This window comes from Phaethon lepturus, unplaced genomic scaffold, assembly GCF_000687285.1.
Source record: "Phaethon lepturus isolate BGI_N335 unplaced genomic scaffold, ASM68728v1 scaffold52130, whole genome shotgun sequence".
Lineage (NCBI taxonomy): Eukaryota > Metazoa > Chordata > Aves > Phaethontiformes > Phaethontidae > Phaethon > Phaethon lepturus.
Window position 1 is genome coordinate 145,904 of NW_010512258.1, and position 22,578 is coordinate 168,481.

General features: G+C 37.6%; 1 protein-coding gene across 1 annotated transcript in view; it reads right to left on the minus strand.

The window, feature by feature from the left end:
* ZMYND8 (zinc finger, MYND-type containing 8) overlaps nt 1-21,853 on the minus strand; it is a 58,789-nt gene extending 36,936 nt beyond the window's left edge. The window contains exons 1-3 of the mRNA XM_010286151.1: nt 21,840-21,853; nt 11,884-11,954; nt 5,085-5,096 (exon numbers count right to left, since the gene is read on the minus strand). Of these exons, the coding sequence (XP_010284453.1) occupies nt 5,085-5,096; nt 11,884-11,954; nt 21,840-21,853 (97 nt within the window). The remainder of the gene's footprint in view (nt 1-5,084; nt 5,097-11,883; nt 11,955-21,839) is intronic.
* Nucleotides 21,854-22,578: the final 725 nt, after the last annotated feature.

Genomic DNA, 22,578 nt, shown 5'->3' on the forward strand with positions numbered 1-22,578 from the left:
AAGCCACACAATTATTAACACAGCAAAACGTTTTGAAAAAATGTTAAAAAAAAAAACCATGACGCCACTAGAACTTCCTCATGATGCAAGGTCAAGAAGTGATCTGAAAAGGTATTTCTAGACTAAATTGCATTTCAAGAACATATGATATTTACATGTATGGAAAAAATATAAAGAAAGATGGAAAAGGTATAGTGGAAGAACTTCTGTGAAAGAAAAGTTGTATGGTCTACACTAGTTGGTGAAAATACCAATCTTACCTACTATAATTAGCATCACACTTTTTTCAGATGGGTCCAGACACATGAAAGATGTAATTGTTACCTAATCAACGGTGAAGATCACAATTTTTTTGAGTTCCTGAAGCTTTTAAATTGTTTTACCCCAAATATATAACTGCACAGAAAAAAAGCAGTGTTTTTGACTTCTTCCAACACAATTCTATGGAAAACGCGATGCTGTATGGCAACTTCCGATTGACCAAAAGCTTGGTAACATGTGTCAAGATAATGATTAAGAATCAAGAAAACTATAAATAAATATGAAAAACATATGAAAAGATGGATGAAAGAAGATACAACTGAAGAAAAGAGAAATGCAGGAGCATTTGCCCATCCTGAGTTTTATTCACCTAGAACAGCTGCACCAGGCTAACACCACAGGCAATCCCAACAATCCTAGGAAAAGTGTCTGCCACTATAGAGTTCTATGGGCACAGCTATTTCAGCAGTGCTGCCTAGCAGAAATGTAGGGTTGGCTCTCACAGAAATTTGTCTGCTGACACAAGTTATAAAATTTTGGCAAAGTATATTTGAGCTGGTTTAACTAAACAAATAAAAGCTTTTCATGTTTTGAGTTTTCTTTGATGCTAAGAAATGTGATTGTTTTTCCTTTCCATCCCTCCCCCTTTATACTTGTAGGCAGCATTTAGGACCAGTTATATTCTGACATGCCAAGGCTGAACTAAACCAATACAATGTGTCTGAGACCATTATTCTTACTTGACTTGTTTCAATTCAAGTGAATCTGCCTCCCCACTCCATTTAGGCCAAAATTTAGATTGATTTGACAATACAAAGAATTGCCAGGTAAGGTATGTTACCTAAATGTATGAAAAATATGTCTGCCCCCTCCTCTCCCTAAGCAATTATGACAATAAAAATCCTAATACAGGTACAAATATGCTGACAGAAGATGAGGAGGGGGGTCGGTCAGTTTAGGTAATTATGCACAGACAGTGGCAGAAGAACTCCTTTGGCTGGCATATGCTTCATTTATCCCAAGAGAGCTGAGCCAATACAGCTATCCTGGAAGAAAACCTGCAGCATCAGTGTCAGCTAAACCGAACCCCACAACTTAACCGGAGTGATCAAATCTAAAATCAAAACAAGCTCTGAATTTTATTTTTTTCATTGAAGTAGAACGGAGCTTGTTCAGCATGGGAACTGTTTGCATTCAGGGTGACAGCAAAGAGAGCATCATACCATATCTGTTCTCATCTTTCCATCACCACATGGCTTAGAACAGCATGTACAATACACGTCTTTTTTTCTTTACTATAATTTGCAGTTCTCAAGAGACACTTTCCAAACATTCCTAAAGGCAGTCATAAGTAAACTACTCTTACTGTGAAGTGCTGACCACGTCTTAATCCTTTTTCTTCCCAGTGCAGAGAGATCTGCAGAATTGTCTCTCTCTACATCAAACAACATCCTTGAAGTATTTGCAAGGATCTCTGAGTCTGAGTTTCTCTTCAGCAAATAAAGCCCTTGCCTTAACTCACTGAAGAGACTTAGGCTTTTATTTCCAGACTGTAAACATGCAGGCCCAGCTTAACCCAGGAGAGTAAGAGGGAAGTAGTGTTCTTGCCCTTTGGCTTCCATTTCTTACTCCCAGGCACAAAACTGCCACCAGTGGAGCACACCAATTTCTGTTCAGTTCTTCAGCATCAGATTGTGGGGATTACAAAGAAGCTGCCTGTGATATTGCATGTTGTGCCTGAGCTCTAAGCACGAAGAAAGAAAACCAGGTGTAAAGTTACTGATCATTGGCTTGCTCACATAATGTGATGCTTCTCCTTTTAAATGCTGTTTTTCCCTAAACTAACTGACTGAGGGTCAGGAAAAGGGTCAAACTTATTAGCTAACCCAGAACTGAATTACAATTCAGTCACAGCCAAATCCAAACTACACTTCAACAGAAAAGGCACTGATTCAATACTGACTAAACCAAATGATTACACAGACATATATGCTTGGGTAAGTGATTTCAAAAACTACTGGTACTAGTGTAATTTTCTTCTATCTTCCCAAGTAACCGTTACGTGTGATGGAGCCTTGCTTCCCTGGAGATGACTGCCTGCCTGCCAATGGGAAGTAGTGAATGAATTCCTTGGTTTGCTTTGCCTGTGTGCGCAGCTTTTGCTTTACCTATTAAGCTGTCTTTATCTCAACCCACGAGTTTTCTCACTTCTACTCTTCTGATTTTCTCCCCCATCCGAGCGAGGCGGGAGTGAGTGAGTGGCTGCATGGTGCTTAGTTGCTGGCTGGGGTTAAACCATGACAGGTTCAAGCCCAACCATACACAGGATTTTCAAATAAACTAGTGGTGACTCATAGACAACATACAAAAACTGACCTGAAGTGCACATTTTTTTTTTCCCCAGCGAGTTATTGAAATGCACAGAGATTTTTTTGAGGCAATGTAAGATGTAACTGGAAAAATTAAGGAATAGACAGGAAAACAGCGATGCACAGGCATTTTCTTTCAGATTTAGTTGTGCTAGTGGAATAGGCTAATGTCTTTAACTATCACTGTATGTTGCCAACTTACCAATCTGTGAGGAACCCAATAATATGAACAACCTTTTAATTCAGCTCAAGTAAAATAAGAATGGTAGCACCTGCTCAAACTGATTGAGTTACAGTTTCCAATTCTAATTAAGATAAAAATGTTCAAGTTGCATTTTACATGAATTTCTTTCAACAGCAGTGCCCCATTTAGCACACACTGCCTCTTCTTCCTTCTTGGCTCTTCCAGCTGTGTTAGCAGAGTTTGTGTAGCTGTGCTGTGAAAGAGGTCAAGAAATTTATCCCTGTTACAATAACTTGTCAGAACGAAAGTTAATTTTTAGCCTGGATCACTTCCTCAATGTAGTTTAGTTTTATATTTATTTAATATAAACAAATCCAAGAGGAAAGAACAAAAAAGACCAAATTTTAACTATGCAATAACTTGGTGACTAGGACAGTTACCTACGAGGTGGATTCAAGTTTCTGCTCCAAAAATGAACAGCAAGAATTTTTGTAATCTCTTCTATGTCAAGCAAATAAAAAAAGTGTTTAATGAGCAAGAACGGTCTCAACTTGTAGAGTATCTCATCATGCCAGTTCATCACCCGTTAGCAGATATCCCTGCAATCTCCCTGCTGCTTCTACAAAAGTCCTATTATATACTGCACAAGTTAACCTGAATCAAACTTTTCAGATAGGCATCGTTTGTGCACCCAGCTTTTCTAACTGAAAAGGCTGAGATCACTTGGAATTACTCATCACTCAGAAGGTTAATAAGAAATTACATGTTCTGTGTACTAAAAGAAGGGCATTACAGTAAAATAATAAATGAACATTTCATTGATAAACCAATTGTACTAACGAATTAATTTGCCAACCAACCTTACGTCCCTTTGTGATTTTGCTTTTAAGAAAGCAAATTATTTCAGAATCATGTTTCCAGCATGAGTGAAAAAAGACACCTGAAAATAGCTTTTTAAATTCTCATTAAAAGTTACCTGTTTTTACGTCACTAGGTTATTATTAATTGCTCTGTAATGTTGCCAAAAGCACTTGTGAGTGCTCTCACAAACCGTCCATTGGGGAACAACAAACTAACCTGAGCTTCACCTAAAATTTAAAATCTTTGTTCCAGTATGCCATCATGTCACTAAAGGATTAGTAACTACAGCTCCCAGGAAAGAGAATAAAGCATACTTAAATCCTAAAGCAACTTAATGACACTTTTTTTTTTTACTATTTTAGAAGTCAAATTTTATGTGATGGTAATGCTGTTTTTAAGCAGATAAACTATAATAGTGACTTAATACAGCTTAGCTTAGAAAAAACTATAAAAAGAAACAAACAAAAGTATGTTGTTATTGCATATCCGGGATCTTATCTTGCTGCAGCATGTGGAACATAGGCCACAACCATACCTTCTATGTTCTGTACATTGCCAAGTGCTGTACTGTAAGCATTCAATAGCAATGATCCCTGAGAAATAATTGAGAAGCCTTGTTTTGCTCAATGGAAGCAGGTGCCAACCTGCACATCAGAAAATGTCTAAAAGTAAAATGTCGGTTTCCTTGCTCTTCCCATGATACCTAAATGTCATTCTTTCGGAAAACAAGTAACATCAACATGCCTTATTGTAAGAACACAGAACAAACTGCTCAGTCCGTCATACAACCCCTTATGCCCTCCTTCCTATATACCTTTTTTGGTTTTAATTTAAAAACTTGCTTAAGTGAAATGCAATCAAGGTAATTAGAGACTAAACCAAAATGAAATGGTGTCTGCATATGTATTTCTCAGCACCTATTACACTTGCATTAGTTTCTCTACCAGTAAGGCCTCATTGAGAGCTGAAATCCACAGCAAGTTACACAGATCTAAATTGAAGCTGCGCAGTACCCTTCCAGAGACACACTTTCTTCCCTTTTCCTTTCTCTAGCACTGTTATGTGTTCATCTATGAAGCAAGATGGTTTAGATAACTGATATTTCAGCCGAATCGGCACACCAACAAGTCCCAAAGTTGACAGTGCCAGTATATAAAGGAAGAGGATGGAAATGCAGCTGACATGAAGGAGCTTACGACCGTGGCAGGTCTCACTCAGATCAGCGTGTATTGCCATAGTGTTGCATCCTCAGTGCAATGGATAGCAAGCCAATTGAGAAAAGCCCAAGTGAATCAGTCTTACTATATATCATGATTTTCAAATTCAACCTTACAAAAAAAGTACAAAAGCCATCCCCAAAAGTGTGGAAACAGCAGGATAAAAGCTTTTTACTGTCAGCAAAGAATTACCCTTTTTTTGAGCTGGTATGGAAGGGAAGAAAAGTTTTGCATTTCGAAATAAAGAACAGACAATTCTAAAGAAAAGTATCTTTATCTTCACTATCTCAAGTTTACTATACTTTCATGAAGAGTATTAGTTATTCAAATTCTCTATATAATTTCCTTATACTTTAAATACAGGGTCTATGAAAAATGAGCTGTTATAAAGTGGTAATATCTACTGCTTGTAAAACAAAACTTTTCTGTTCTGGAAATTTTCAGAAAGTGAGAAGAGGGAAACCCAGAAACACATTTGTTTAAGTAGCAAAAACAAAACAAAACGCTTTTCAACATGAGTTGTGATAAAGATGGTAAAAATAGCAGTCATTCTGGTTTTCCAGGAGGCAGAAACAGCAATGTACTTTTTCAGTGACAGCATTATTTTCAGTCTTCCAGGTACAGTATTAGATATTAGTAAACTGAGACTTAGTTACACAAATAAAAGTTTTCTGTAATGTAAGTACGTTTTTGATATCTCAATGCAAGTGGGTCAAATATGCAAAATTCTGAATAATGTTTCCAGTTAGAAACCTAGTCAATTGTTCTATGCAAGTTAGACACTCTGCAGAAGTGTTACTTAATCAGAGCCAGCCCAAGGCTACTTCTGTTAACATTAATTCCCAATCTTGTGCTATCTTTTTTATTATGGCACAAACAGTTCTGCCAACATTTGGCAAACCAGATCAAGGAATTAAATTAGATTAAATGTAACAGAACAAAAGAATAAAAGTTTCATGAAAGCAGTTTCATGAAGAATTCATTTGATGGCTGTCAGAAACAGCTAGGCTAGCTTAAAAAAGACGACAGCGTGAGAGAAGCTAAAAGAATACAAAGGTGACTGAAGACTGCTTAAGCTGTCATTACCCCACAGAAACATGTAACTATGCCTTTAGGAGGAGTGAGAACAAAAACAGAAAACTGACTTCCACCTAGACGGCCACTTCTCTCTTCTTTCCTCCTCCTCAAAAGCTCTGAATGCATGTACTTCAAATGGTGTTGAGAGAAATCAATGAAGAATTCTGAGAGGAAAAAGGAGCAACACTAACTCCATTCTTAGCATCACTACAGTGCGATTTGATATAACAGGCTTTAATTAATATTTTATATTGATTCCAGAACTGTGAAGTCTCCCAGTTACATTGATTATCAGAACGGTTGCTAACAGATTTATGGTTTTTCAAATCTGTTACCTATAATACTATAGCAAGCTTAATTATCTTCAAAAAACTTAAAAAATCATGGAGAAATCTGTTACAACTTATACCCAACTCTGAGGCATTTTAATCTTATGCCAGAATTTTGAAATATGATGCAGTTGCAACCAACCACTAAAGCCCTGTTTACATTCCAGAGACTTCAACTGATGCAATTAACCCAATCCAGTTGCTTAATGTAATAAATAACAGAGGTTAGCCGCGGTTGTGTAAATCTTGATGAACTCCTAGTATGTTACAATTTTACACGAGCACAAAAACACACTGTTACTTGTTTCTTCATTGTAGGAGTTTGGAAGATAAAGGAAAATAAACATTTCCCAACAACTTGCAAGAGATGTAAGCTGTTTATAAGCTAGAGCCTGGCTGATCCTGAAGACCCCCTGTTGATTACTAAGTAACAAGGGCTCTTGCACTAGAGATAAAATCCTCGGGCTGTACTACTATTCATTGGAGCATTCTCAAATTACGTTTCTCACTGGAGTCAGAATCTCATCTCTACGTTATTAAATACTTGGTATCACCACACAGAAAGTTGATACACAATGTACTATTATGAAATTGTTACAAAATATATAATGTGTTCTGGAAAGTCCATTTTACTAGTCATTTTGCATTTATATTTGTAATATCCAAAACTCTTACCACTGAGAGAAGCCCCTAAGACCAAAGCCTTCAACACAAACCCACAGTAACGCAGAAGTTGCAAGAGTCAGAATTCTCACCATTAAGCAGTAGTGTCTCAGTATATGAGTTTATGACAAGCTAAGACTGTCTATGACTAGCTGTCACTGATGGGGCAAGTCTGCTCCTAGCAATTGCATCTGTCCAACTCCCTAGTAATCCGGTTCAGGGAGATAAGCAGATAGAAAACTACTTCTATACCCAAATCCTTAACTGATTCAGAAGAGGACTGGCTAAGAACTAGCACAGATGCAAAGGAAATATAGGGGATGTGTGACTGATGATGGGAAGAAGAGAGTTAAAGAGCTCCTTTTGACTAGTCGCTAGACAGGCAATGGTTACAGTACTAGCTGAAACATATGAAACCTACATGGAAGTCCATCTGCCTCCATAGCTAACTACTCTTGGCAAGGAAGTAAGATAAATTAGCAGAAAACTAACCTGAAAATTAAAAAAAAAAAATCTTCCAGGTTAATAGGATGAGAAAGCCTAGTGGACAGTTCACTGGTGTCCAAAAAGACCAAGTGCAAGTGAAGACAGAACTACACCAAACAATTAAGTTGGTTATGCTGCTCTGGAACCACAACCTGGAAATACTCAGAAAATTCTCCAGAAAGCCTTGCAAGTCCCATCTTGAAATATTTAATAAACAAGGTTAAAAAGTAGGCCATAGGGCTGGAACAGAAATATAACAAGATGTTTCTGTCAGACATGTTAATGTATCATATGCAACGAACAAAATATTATAATAGTCTAATCCATGGCCTTTTTCCTTTGCTAAACAGCAATCCTCTGCTGATTCCACTTTGTGTTTTGGGATTCTTTTTATTCTCTTTAAGCTGTCATTTCCCATTTCCAGTTCTCAGATGCCTTATGCCTTCTTGTTCTGATCAAGAGAGTAGTGTATTCTAAAACCTCATCTTTAGCAAAGCTGCACATGCACAGCTTATAAGCAGATCTAAATTATAACTGCTGCAGTAACTCTTCTCCTCTTCCCTTCCCCACCTCACCAGATGTCTGTCCCCACAACTTTTGCAGACAGGCACTTGTGTGTAATAGTATGGTTAATCACTTCATGATGCAGGCAAAAACTAATACTACAAGAAATGATCAATTTTCAGCTAGATCAGCTGCTTAATATAGCTTACTATGCAACAGCATAAGCATCAGTGCCCGCCTAAGGAGAAGGGTATCTGCTCTACCATGTAGCCCCATGGACTGCAGGGGGACAGCCTGCCTCACCCATGGTCTTCCCCACGGGCTGGGGCTGCAGGGGAGTCTCTGCTCCTGCGCCTGGAGCACCTCCTCCCCCTCCTTCTGCACTGACCTTGGTGTCTGCAGAGCTGTTTCTCTCGCATATTCTCACTCCTCTCTTCTGACTGCTACTGGTGTTGTGCAGGTTTTTTTTCCCCTTCTTAACTCTGTTACCCCTGAGGCTCTGCCACCGTCGCTGATTGGCTCGGCCCTTGCCACCCGTGGGTCGCTTTTGTATATCGGACATGGGGGAAGCTTCTAGGAACTTCTCACAGAAGCCACCCCTGCAGCCCCCCTAGCTACCAAAACCTCGCCAGGCAAACCCAATACACTAACAAAGCTCTATACCTCCTGCACCCAACTGGTATATTCCTTCCCTCTCTCTTAGACCAGTTCTGGCAGTCTACCAAGCCATTTCAGCACGCTCAGCTAGTAAAAAAACTATTCATGTTTTACAGTTCAGTTAGTTTCCTGCCAGCTTAGGTATGGAAGGAAGTGGATAAAACTGCTGCATCGAGCAGTCTGACCAGCCTAGGCTGCTTTGAAACCACCACCTTACTTAAACCGATTCAAAGGCTATGCTAACACTCTTGTTACAGATTAAACAATGCATGTTTCAGTTTAGCTTAAACCGAACTGGAACTGATTTATAGCAGTTAAAGTTAAACTGCTTATACCAAATCAAGAATGTTCATGAAGAGGCTAAATTGTTTTAAAGCAATTTAATTTATTTTCCTGCAACTTTCTTCAGACATGGCTTCACATGAGCTGTACAAACAACTGTAGCAGAGCAAATTAGGTTACAAACTTGCAGTATATCAGCTTCGCCAGTGCAAGTGCGAAGTTGTACAACACCACTGATTGATCTCCTGCACAGGCTTCTCAGACCATCAAAAAACCCAAACAAACCAAGAACAGCTGTATGCTTCCCTTAAGGGTTTGTGTATATAGGGTCAATTTCCTCATCTAAAACACACAAAGCAAAATTCTGAACAAGATTAATGTTATAAGAGGAAACATTGTTACCACTATCCCATCAGTTCAGAACCCTGCTGCACTTTTTCTACCTTAGGCAGGGTATAACAACAGTTTTACAATTCTGTTTTGTGAGTTTGCTGCTGCAGAAACACTGCGCTGAACTAACAGAGAAATTTGTCTCAATCCAAATAACAGAAGTCCAGAAAGATTAATTTTAGCAGACCTATAATATGGCCAGCTCTTGTACTAAGCAGATGATATTTATGATCCTTTTACTTTCTATGCAAAACTACATATTCAACTGGTATAAAGTTCTGCCACTAATTCATAAATTAGGTTGGGAATACAACAAAGCAAGATGGCTTATAGGGAAGTCCCAAGATTTCCTTACAAACCACATCTCTTATTCACTGAAAAAAATATATACCTTTAAGGGGTTGGTGTGGATGGTTGTTATTCTTGCCCTTAGAATGGTGCTGGCATGGGTTCTACCAACATACATGTCAAACTTAACAAGCCAATTAAAGCAAATCAGTATCAGGTTGAATAAATATAAGTTCCCTTATTATTATTCAATTAATTCAACCTCTGTTAAGTTTTATCTTTACTATGGCTGTTCAGATCACTTTCACTTGTGTTTAAAACACTAAGAGTCCTACTGCATACAGACCAGTGATTTCCACACAATGACAGCTTGGGCCAATCTAAACTAGCACTGTGGTGATCCTGTCTTTGTCTTCCAAACCACTCTCCTTTCAGTCACTACCAGAGCTTGCCTATGAGCCCATTCAGGGAGCTGTATCTACAGTAAACTCACTCAGTATAAAAACATGAGTTTTTCTGCCAGGTTAGCTCCCTCCCAATTGACCAATTCGAATTTATCAGAGCCCACAAAGCAAAGAGGAGCCACAAGATGACATGTCAGAGAAGGTTGGGAGATGAAAGACTGACCCCTTTTAATAACCATGAGGTACTAAATCAGCTCACTGTCCTGGGAAACTTCATCTTAATCATTAAAAACAAACAAACAAACAACTTTAAAAAGTTTTCTATGGGCTTAATTCACTGAAACAGTACACCTTGAGGTCAGACCAGCACTAGAACTAACGTAAGGAAATTGCCACTTTTTGCACAGACCATACACCTGTCTCTGGGCTGAGGAAAGCAACAGCACGAAAATGCAGACATCTACATAAATAGGTATCAGACTCATAAATTACTTAGACACTGATGATGTCAGAGTGACAAAAGTAATAGTTGAGCTCACTTAATGCACATGAAATTCTTTTTAGTACTAATATGTGGACAAAGTCTTCCTAAGGATAAATCAAGGTGAGATTTCATGGGCAGCTAAATGCATCTAATAACCCCCTTGGTCTCTTACATCGAGTTTTCATACCCACCAAACTGTTTCACAACAGCAGAAAAATGTTTCCATTTTTAAGTTGGTTACAAAAGTTCAAGTGGCTGGGATCTGACAAGCACCACAAAGGAAGTAAATGGTGGGAGTACAAAGCTGGGAGCTTACCCCATTCAGCAGCAATCATTAAAATAAAAAAAAACTAGTTTACATCCTGCTGGCTTAGAAAACTGAAATACAGAGATAAGTAATCATCAAAAGCAGTCCAGTGATGGAGACTGACATGCAAGACCAGAAGCAGAGAAGGGAGAAAAGGACAGGGAGAAGGAGCAAAGGAGCAAGTGGATCCCTTCTGCGCTGTCAGATCATACGTACTACCTCATCTAACCATACCATGAGAACTGAAACAAGAAATTTACTGTCCGTTAGCACAAGTAAGACTTAAATGCAATTGTATAACCACATTATCTACGCCAGCTACCTCATTAAAAAACAAAGGAATGCGGATGATCGGTGCCATGCTTTCAAGACAATTACATCTGCACATTCAGACTTACTTAGACTTAAAAGTCTTGCAAGTATTCTGATTGAAGGGCATTTCTGTCCCTGCACTACAAATGACAGTGGGAATATTCACACTGATATAGATAGTTACATATTTGGCTTGCTTTATACTGAGAGATAACATCATTTGCCTGCATGAACTGATTCATAGGGAAAACTCCAGAAACCAGAAGGACAAAAATTCTCAGTTAGCTGCAATTCCAGCACCAAGGTTAATTCATGTCAGGGTAATAGGATGGATACATAAATGTCCATGAAATACATACTGCTCAGGGGACCAATTTTGTGGAAAGATAAATGTTACTGTGTTTGTTCTTAGGAAAATTAGGACTCATTACTGTAGGAAATACTACATTATTGCTACTACTACTACTATTTTCTCTTACATTGCCAATCTAAAAGTACTTTAAAGGAAGCGATGATAAGTGAGATAATACAAGAGCTGATGTTTTTTCATCATTTAACCCAAGTTAGTTATTCATAAACCAGAAATAACAAGGAGGGGGACAGGGGACACACTTTGACATATAACGAAAACCAAGCAAAAATTAAAACACTTTCTAACGTACAATAGTCATCAATAGTCATTCTAAAAAATACAACAAGTGTTGAGTCTTCACTCGAGCAGCTTCATGGTAGATTACAGTTTTACTATTTTGGTTTACAAATATTCATTATGTTGTAGCACACAGATGAAATGTTCCTTCCTACTCACCTTTGGATCGAGTGGAGATATCCATCCCCTCCACCACCTCCTGCTCTGCCTTTATTTCCTCTTCAGCCAAGCTGCAGGATTCAAAAAGGTGAATTAGAAATGTTATAGATTGTATTATTCCTATGTCTAATTTCATGTATAGACATTCAACATAACACTGTCAAACACCACCATATTAAAATTTCTGATGAAATGAAAGGTTTGCTGTTTGCCAGACTATACATTGGCCAAAACATGTAGAGAAACAATCCAGGTACACATGTATGCTGCATGTTACCAATTACAAAGGTAACATTTTCAAACTAATTACAGTCTTGTAACATGTACTGAAGATTATGCCACTGTATGTATAAACTGTATGACAGACAAACAGGAATTCTGTTCCTTGTGGCTCCTAATCTAAGGCCTCTATAAACTGGGTGGACAGATGCCTGCTAAGATTTAAAGACTCACCAGCATCAGTGAACAGACAGTTGAAGTAACAGATTTAGCAACACAGACCAGCTTGCAAAATTAGAAGGTAACATGCAATTTTAAAACCTATAAATAAATAATTTCAAGGATTTTGAAACTAGACTATATAACAGAAAACTGAGTACTTATAATTTATTGGCAATAAAATTCCACCAATTATTAACTGTAATGAAGAGTAAACAGAACAGAGTTGTTACTATCATTCAACCACTCAGTCTTACATACAAAGTTTTAATCACACCAGGCAGAGTTAAAGAATGAAGTAGATTACAAATTACATCCGACTTGCTGATATTCCATTTTCTTACAGTGAAGCCATTCAGGAAAAGAACTCAGTTAATTTGGCTAGTTAAGTCAGTTTGGGGAAGGAAGGTGGAAGGGAGAAGAAAAAAGAACCAGAACGAATATTGAGTTACACACCAGTTTTGGAGATGTGACTATCATAGATGAAAGATACAATAAAACATATGAAGTTGAAGCAAGCCCCAATTCAAACTGACAGACAAATGAGCTTATGGTGCCTGGAGCAGGTATCAGAGTTGTCCATTGATATCACCAGAGCACAACAGCCAACTGGGATGTAGATCTTTCCCTCTGTAGTGACAATTTACTGTTACTGTAAGTTGTTGCCGATACCAATTTACACTGATACGGCAGACCGTGAACTACTGCTGCTATTGAGTGGACCGAGATTCCATTCGGCCATCCCAGCTCTAGGGACAGCTATTTCTACCATGGAGGCCAAGACCACCTCTAGCTAAAGCTAGAGACCTTCGCTTTAGCCACTGTGGTTAAATCTGCCCAAGACAGCTAATCAGAGCTCGGGAACAACGCTGAGGAATTGGTTACATTTATATCACTGAAACTCTTCAGCCTGACAAACAGTTTATATTAGCAGGAGTTTTGTTACTGGTATTAAGTTAAAACAGCTTCCTAAACAAAGTAAAACTTACCAGCAGAAGAACTTTTTAGTCTGGTATTTGTCAAAACTACTTTTAATCAACTACCATGGGGTTGAGTTGCAATTCCTTTCACACTTCTGAACAGGACAGTTATGTCAGCAAAAGTTTTAAATACATATTAACCAAGCTCAATGTATGGAAGACCCAAAACTGAGAAGATCTGTGAACTCCAGAAATCATCATTCTTTACTTGTCATTTGTCTATAGCAATAACTTACAAATTAAGCTCTTTAAAGTTGTAAAACACTGAAGAGAAGTTCTATTCTACCAGCACCCAATCTTCCAGCTCGTGGACTATGCTGTTCATTTCAGTAGCAAGGAAAGGCACTCATGTGACCAGAACTATGGTAAATGTGTAGCACAGTTGACCACAGCACAATGCTTCTCAGATTTATTTTGCATGGGTAGATTAAATGCATAACATAGTTGACTGTACTACAATGCTCAGCGATTTACTATGCATGGGCAGATCAATTATACTGCACATTTGTTACACCCTTTCCCGGAGGGCCTCCAGCAAAGAGGAGCTGGCAGTGTGTTGCAGACACCAAAACATTTCATGCACCACTTGCCTCTGCCCATTCTCTTTCCTAAGCAATGGAAAGGGATGGGCTCACGGGATGGGTTCATTGTTCTCTTCCCGTGTTGTACTGGTTTTTCCCTCCCCTCCCCCCTTATAAAATCGTATTTCAATATTCCCAAACTGTAACGAAAGACATATTTTTAAAACATCATGTATATATGATTAATAATACACACAGGTAAATATGTAATAACACACACTAATTCTGTCAAGAGTGAAGTAATTTGGCAGTACACGTTACCTGGTTTTAAAATATAGATCCAGTTTCAGCCACAGACTAGGACATACAAGTCTTTATGAGACTCAGGTTGAAGTCATAAGATCATTTTACACAGGTTGCTACCGAAAGGAATAGTTTCCCCAATCCCTAACTTCATATTCCAGAAATCATGTTCTTTTTAACTGAATCAGTTCTGTGATCTAGCTCACTGTGCAGCTGGATGTGCAGAAAAGAGGAAATGGGAGTGTACCACATGTGGGGAAGGGGGGAAAAAAAGAGTAATATCCTTTAAGCAGCAGCTCAATTTAAGTTACATTAAAGCAATCATAACATTCCAGACTCATCCAAATCTATCAGGTACCATTTGGTTCAAATCACAAGCTCAGGGGAACATGATACAACAAGAATGATACAGTAGTTGCTACAAGCCAGTATTAAAAGACAGAGTTAAGAAATGGCTGTGACAGATCAGTACAGTAACGCAGTAGCTGGAACTGTTCCTCCACCCCTGACCGAAGTAGCAGGGAAAGGTACAGAGCTGACTGAAGATGCTCTGCACCTGTGGGCCCAAACCTAGCACTGCAGGGGTGTTACAGGTCAGGACTCCTACGTATTAGTTACAGCATATGAAGTGCCTTCAGCTCTAAATCTGTCTTTCCCCATCTAATGAGTTTAATTTAGGAAATTTAGTCAGTTTTTGAGTGTTCTTTCAATAGGTCTATAGGGACAAGAAAAACATTATTCATAAGCAGTTCCTGTGTTTGTCTTCACTTGACGCATCTCTGATACATTACATAAAAAATGCCTGAAGACAGCTTTACCAAAGATTTGAAGTATAAACAAACAGTCAAAAATGCCTTCATCACTTGACACAAAGGTTCTTCTTTTTTCTTAGAAATGGAGGTGCATATCTCCTATACACACATATGCACACTGTGCATCATCCACAACAAAAACAAAATTCAGCAATTACCTACTATACTATGAACACTGAGCCTTAGAGGAACAGATTGCATCTCCATATTCTCTACTATAATTAATCTGGCTCAACCTTTTAAGGGCACAAACATTCACGTATGTAAGAAAATCACTGAGACTGTTCTGCAAAAAAATGAAAATGTTGAGGGGAAACAGTTAAATAAGCATATTAGACTTAGCTATAAAAGACACTTAAAATTCACAGCTCTTCAGAAATATCTCCCATTGTTTTATTTGCTGTAAAGTATTATGACTTGCACAATGTGACATTGTTTGAATGGTGGCAGTGATGATTGCAGTGGTAATCTAGTGGTAATCTTTAAGACTTAAGTTTGTAAAAACATGCTAGCAATTCACAGCAACTTTACAGTAACTTTTCTAAAGCTGACAGATCTTTTCACCTTTGCACCTTCTGTCAATATAAGCAATAGTCTGAAAATGCTTTATAAACACAAACTTCCAAATGCAGAAATTTAATTAGCAAAAGATTTCAAATTAAATAATTCAAGAAAAACAGGTCCTTAATGACAGGTACCTTACTATTACCCACAACAAAATAAAAAGAAAATTAAAACCAGCAGCAAAATAATTATAAAAAAGCATCTAGTTCTATGGAAAGTATAACTGTGTGATCAAGTAGATCATTCTAGAGAGTTTTATTTTGAAAATTTATTTTTGCAGGGCTTGGAGTTGTTGTTTCAGATAGCATGCATTACTATCATGCATGTATACTATGAATGTGATGCTCTGAGGCTGCGGATCAGAAGTGATATTGGTATATACTCAATTAAGGACCTAGATGAATACAATAAACACCCTATGTCACTCTGAAGGCTACTCTTATTTCCTTATTAAGACGAATGAACAGAGGAACATATTTTAAGAACACAACTGAAATTTAAGCTTTACCAGTTTTGCTGTCAATTCTAGAACACCAATTAATCATTTAAAACTTCCCTGCTCATATTGACAAAACTTTTTTAAAAAAAAGAATAAATTGTTTTCTAAAATGTTAAACTAATTGGTTGCATACAAATTATTTAAACATGTCTGAATGAGAGGACAAGGGGTGGAGATTACTCCTTTGGGGATAGTTAGGGACAGAAAGAAAAAAAATAAGGATTGCAAACATACAAGATTTATTGATACTTACATATAAATGCAAAAAGAACTTAGCTGACTAATTATTAAATATGTTCTCTCTTAAACTGAAGAGAGGGTGGGATTTTTTTATATGAAATTCAGTTTCTCAATTTTCAGACCAGTAAATAAAATACTGACTTCTCTGTTTAGAATAATCATTCCTGTACTAGTAGTACTACTTACCTGAAAAAAACATACATGTACAAAAATATTTAAAGCTGCTCTAACCACTATTAACTACAAAGAGCAATTAAAAGTTGCAGATGAACTACTGCACCTTGACATTTAACCAAGAAAAACTGACAGATATGGAAAACCACTCGAAACAGCTAATGCCCACATACACAATTCTAGATCTACATTAGGGAATAAACGCATGAATTTAAAATCAAGAACTATATATTTATGGAATTAATTTTTCCTTTTTATTAATAGAAAACAAAACAAAAAGTCCTGATTTAAGACTATAAGCACTAAAATTGAATTTTATCCTTAAGAAAATTCCTGCATCTCTCATCACATTTGTGAGTAGCAATTCTAAATAATGATTTCAAAAAACTGCATTCAACAAAAATTTGAAAAAAATATTTGCATGCCATTGCTGAATAAATAGCAGCTTTGTATAAGCACTCACCTATAACAGTCTCTTACTCATCGGTAGCTATGCTATTTATGCAGGATTCTTAAAATGGCGTCTGACAGCACTGCACTGCCTCATTCCTGTACTGTAGCTAAAATGGTAGCAGTTTATTCAATAACAGTATCTCTTGTTTAAACAGCAGTGCTATATTCAAAGCAAGCATCTAAATACCAGAAATTGTAAAGTATGACAAAAAGACACCTGACATCCAAATGTTTAACTAAAAAGGAACAAGACAGTGAGTTTTGTGAAGTCACAGGTTACTAAGGAAATAACTCAATTTTAGATTCGCTTTCCAGTTTGAGCACCTCATATTTTACATTTTCTTCTGCAGAATTCCCTGCAAAATGCTCAATTTGTATTAAGCAATTAACATACACAAAATGCCTGTTCAGATACCTACATACAGTAATGTTTAAGCTAGTTACCTCTAATAACAAGCAAAGTAAATATATATACATATTTAATTTAAGGAACATTTAGGTTCTTTTTAAAACCTTATTCTTATTCAGGGTGCATTCAAAAGAGCTCCAAGAAAGAGAAAAATCAGGGGAGGGAGGGAGATCCTTGGTGTCATACTGTCCTCTTTAAGACTATAAGCTATAGATCTGAGGCCCAAGCAAGGCTACCAGAACAGCTATAGATTTCAGATGCTAAAACCATAATTCAATAACAACCATGTTTGAAAGTAAAGGCTTATACTGGCTAAATTAAGGATGTTTACGTCCTGCTACAGCATGGTTATAATCTCACAGGATGAAACACATGCCATGACAATTGGCAATAAAGAGTTAACATCAGAATGACAGGCAACTTCTATAAAATAAATAAAACTCAGTTCCTATGTAGCTCTTTCCAAATTGGGCTTTAACCCATGAATACCAGACATGTTTATTAATAAATACATTTTAAATACTTTCTAAATGCAATTTAAAGGGCCAAGCTCAATGGCCTACTATGACGGTTTTCAGTTTCTGGTTTGCAGATCCCTCCAAGCCAGTGTACTACTACTAAGGGGTTTGCAGACAATAACTAAGTAAATCAAACCTATTCTAACAGGCTTAAATTCACTATCATGGGATTCACGTGCCTATGGGAAAAATATTAGGGATCCACAAATAACAAAATTTGGAAATTGCTATCTACTACATTCTATATAGGCAAAGGTTATGTTCAACTTCCAAGATATTTAGGAGATTCAAATTAATACCTTGAATCCCAGACAGAAAAGAGGGAAGATTTTACTGAGATTTATCACCCTTTAACCAATTACACTGGAGTGGCACCACTACTATGGAAAACCAACCATGACCTATCACTTTTCAGCTGCTGGATCCACATGGCCAATACACTTGAAAACAAAGCAAAAAGGCGAAAAAAGAGACACAAACAAAACCAAAACCAAACCCAAGCCAAAGCGGTATCACAAAATGGAAGACAACTCAGGAAGACGAGCGAATCGAAGTTTGTGGACACTGATACAAATGGATAAATTAGTAATTTAATCTACCCATTTATGATTTTTGAGCATGAAGTTCCTTTTATTACAGTAGCAATGTAGGTTTTCTCCTACATTTCAATACTCCTGCCTGATGCGGCAGGCCGGGGTGGGGGGTGGGGGATGTCACATTTGGGGTGGTTTTCACTCTGCATTTTTTTCATTCTCAGTATGTTAAGTAGTGTCATTTGTTTAAAGAAATCACTCAGTTTTCCCTAGCACTATTTAGTTTCCAACTAAAACAGTTTGCCTGCAAAGAATGAGAGGCATGTAGCTTTTAAAAAGCTACTGTTTTCATCATAATTTACAATCCACATCACTCCTTTGTTTTTCCCCCACTGCATTCTTTGTCCAGCTAATTACAAACGTAACTGGATGTTGGCTCTAAATAATAATGGCTAATCATATTCATCCTGGGCAATTCAAATTACTCTTTAGTAGCCAGAAAATTTAAAGTGCAATTATACGATTAACTGCTAGTTACATTCGAATAATGGCCACTTGCTACAAGCTGAATAAACCTCAGCTACATTGCTTCATACATGTCCTGTCTAATTGTGATATTAACAAGATCCAGTCCTGCAAAATCTTTGGTAGAAAGAATACGTGCTTTTTCCCCATGTCTACCACTTAAACAAAACCCCACATTCCATCTGTCCTGAACAGTAGAAAAAACGGCACAGAGTGCTTATTATGCAATCTATGAAAGTGAGTGATAACATCATACCTTGAGAAAGCACCAAAAATATATGAAATTCTTCAGCTTGGCTGAATTTGCTTTACTTAGATGGAACAAAGATGGTAGAAATTTCCAGAAGGCCTTTCTCAGTCTTGCCACTGCAATTGTCAATCTTTAACCTACCCTCTGCTTCTATTGGCTCAAGTAGTCCACAGAGCAGCGCGATTGGGCTGATCTGGAAAACAACACTGCTGTCTCTACCTTGCCTCAGACATCTTGCTGCAATGCAGACATTTATTTTTTGTGAACTATAAAAGAATTATATTTGAGTGACTAAAAATAGTGAACTTTAACAGACACACGATGCTATGTTTCATTACATGCACAAGGGCAGCTTATACAAACATGCTTCACTGTCAGCAGTGTGTCTGGAGGTGCAGATTTGAAACAGATCCTAGTTTAACAAAACCTGTGGGAGCCATTTTAATACAAGCTTTCTGATTGCAGATCACTTACTCCTGCTTCCTCATATTAAACAAATATTACGTTGTGCACTATTTAAGATGGAAAGTAAACTGCTAATGTGTATAAACTACTGATAGGAAAATTATGTCCAAATGTAATTCCTGTTTTTAGCAACTGAAGAACAGAAACCGGAATAACTTCTTAGCTGTGTTAGCACTTTCATGTATGCTGAAAAATGTATTAAGATTGCATACAAAAATGCTCATGAAACGCAGTGGTACAACCCAGCAGTGTTTCAGGTTGCAAACCGAACTAGATATTCTTATAATCTAACCCTTGGGGGGGGGGGGGGGGGGGGGGAGATGAGGGCGGGGGGGAGAGAGAAGGAAAGAGCTGTTAAGCAAAGTGAGGTATTCCAAGAAAGATACTCATACTGGCAAACAAGTAACCAGAGGCAAATTGCTACGTTACAGGTTACAGAATGTTATCAAATACATGGCAACCTTCTATAAAAGTTAGCAGTTAGCATGTAACTGTGCCTCGGTGCAGTCATTTGCAAAGCTACCTTAGCTCTAAGTTCTGTCCTAAAATCATGAATGTGTGTGGACTGCTAAAAAAACCTGCAAAACCTAGATTAAAAGCACAAAAGTGCATCCTTCCTCTGCTTTTGTAACAGTAGTGATGATCACTGAAAAAACAGCTTGTTAAAACAAGCAGGCAAGCACTACAATTGAAATCCTAGTAAAGGGCACAAAATGTTCTAAATTAGTTATAAATTAGCAAGTTTGTCTGAGATTACACTTTGTATAGTATCAGAAGCACATGCTCATTAAGGATTATTTACTTTACTTCGTAAGGTCACTTCATTGCTGAGTACTAGCACTTTCATCACACCTCAAAAGCCTAAGGAACAACGAAAATGCGCTTTACCCTACAAACATGGTAATTAATGACCTATGAACAAACAGCAAGTAGAATATTTTCACTGGCCTGAGGTAAACAGGAAGTATAAGCTTCAAACTTTAGAGGCAAATTATCAAAAAACAGTACGTTCAAACTGAAACAGTTTACATGTACAAGTCCCTTAAAATGGACGCTAAGCAAATCTAATTTTTATATGACTAACCAGTAACATTACTTCATCTACTGGACTAAGTGACCCAGTAAAAACAAAATGTTTGGAAAACTATTAAAAATGTTCAGAGAGTAGCATGCTGCTTACTTACCAACTGTTCAAGCACCCATCTCATTTTTCCAGTTAAGAAGATACAACAGGCTGGCAGATTTGGGAATTGATCAAAAAGGAATTTCTTGAAAGAGTTACGTAGCATTAAACCAAAAGTTTGGTTTTTTTTTTTAAAAAAAGGACAAAAACCAAGAACGAACAACATATACTACTGTCATGAACCACACATGATTTTATATCCTCTGGACTCCACAACACAGAACTGTGGCTGATACAGTGTAAAACAAAAAGGCACAGTTAAAAGGTACATTAGTTTATTTGAACTATGTAAAAGAAGAAAGCTAACAGTTCAAAAACATTTTCCATAAAGAATCAGATTTGCAAACAGATGTACTGCTGCATTTTATTGAGCAGCAACCCATTTCCAAAATCTGCAGCATAAAAACTCCCTTTTAAAGGAACAAAATATTAACCATACATTGTCCCTCAGAAAAAGAAACACGTTGTATTAATTACTCCTGCAAGAAAAAAAGTTCAATAATTATTTTAAGTTAAGATAAGATGCATAAAAAACATGATGCAACAGCACACCACCACCTAGGCCCAATATCTACAATCTGCCATTAGCACTTTTTGCTGATGTCTAGGTTTTTAAAAATCCCACATTTTCTCAGAGATAACTTATCTTAGCTATTCCATTCACTGTTTAGAAAGGTAAACTTGCCTGTTCTTCTGTCTGCCATTATCCCTGCTTGACTCCCTGTAGGGCAGTTAAATGCATCTGCTCCCTAGCTTCCATTTTCTCTTCAGCAGGCATGTGACACAACAGACAATAGTGCTGGCAAACTGCTCAGAGACAGAAAGCTTCTTTGGAATACCAGGATCTTGATAAACTCTAAAAACACCATCCTCCTGTGAAGAAGTATGTATGCCAAGGTTTTGCCAGTCTGCAAAATAAAGCTGTGGCTAATGGCTACTAACCATGTGACCCAAGAAAGCAAATTTAAACAGTTCCAACTTAATAAAGTGCTGTGGTGTGAGTTTTGCACAACAAATCACAGAGAATCACACTCTCAACCCACAACTCATAGGTCTTAGAGAAAAAAAAATGTAAAAAGTAAGGCTTACCTCTGTGGATGCATTGTTAACACAGTGTTATGTCAATACTTATAAAACATGGAGGACAGGCTCTCAGTACTCAGGCAGAAAGGGCTTGGCACTTCAGCTTGATGATCTGTCTTCCTAATAAAAGCTAATCCCGGATTGGCTACTTTGGTAAATCTGAATGTAAAGCTTCAGGGGATTGGCTGAAACACTTCCTGAGCGATTATCTTTGTGCAGCTCTGGCAAGCAGGAGCCATCCTGTGCACAGAGAAGACAGGCTAAGCTAGGCCCGTCTCAGCGGAAGAAACTTGAAAAGAAACCCCAAATGTGCACTCCCCGTGCAAAATACACAGATTTTCAAGCCGAGGGAAGTGATCGCAAACTGCCTGCCTGAGCAAATGTGTCTCAACATGCCATTACCGAAGGCATTTGGCTATTTTAAACCTGAAGGAGGAGGAGTTCACCCAGGTCACAAAAGCTATTCTTTACAAAACAAAAAGCTAAATTCACTTTGCTGGTGTTCTGCAACGTGTGGCACGGAGAAAACAAGGCCACGGAAAGAGAGCAAAACATACCAAAAGTGAACGTGCACAGGAGGGACTGAAATGAGTAACTGGAAGTTCTGAGAGAATTCTCCTCTTCCAGAATTTAAATACGTTAACACCCAGCGTAGCAACCATATACCGACAGTGTGATTTCTTTAGATACTATGACAAGCCGAGCCTTAAATAGGAAAAACTTCATGTCTCATTTCCACAAAAAC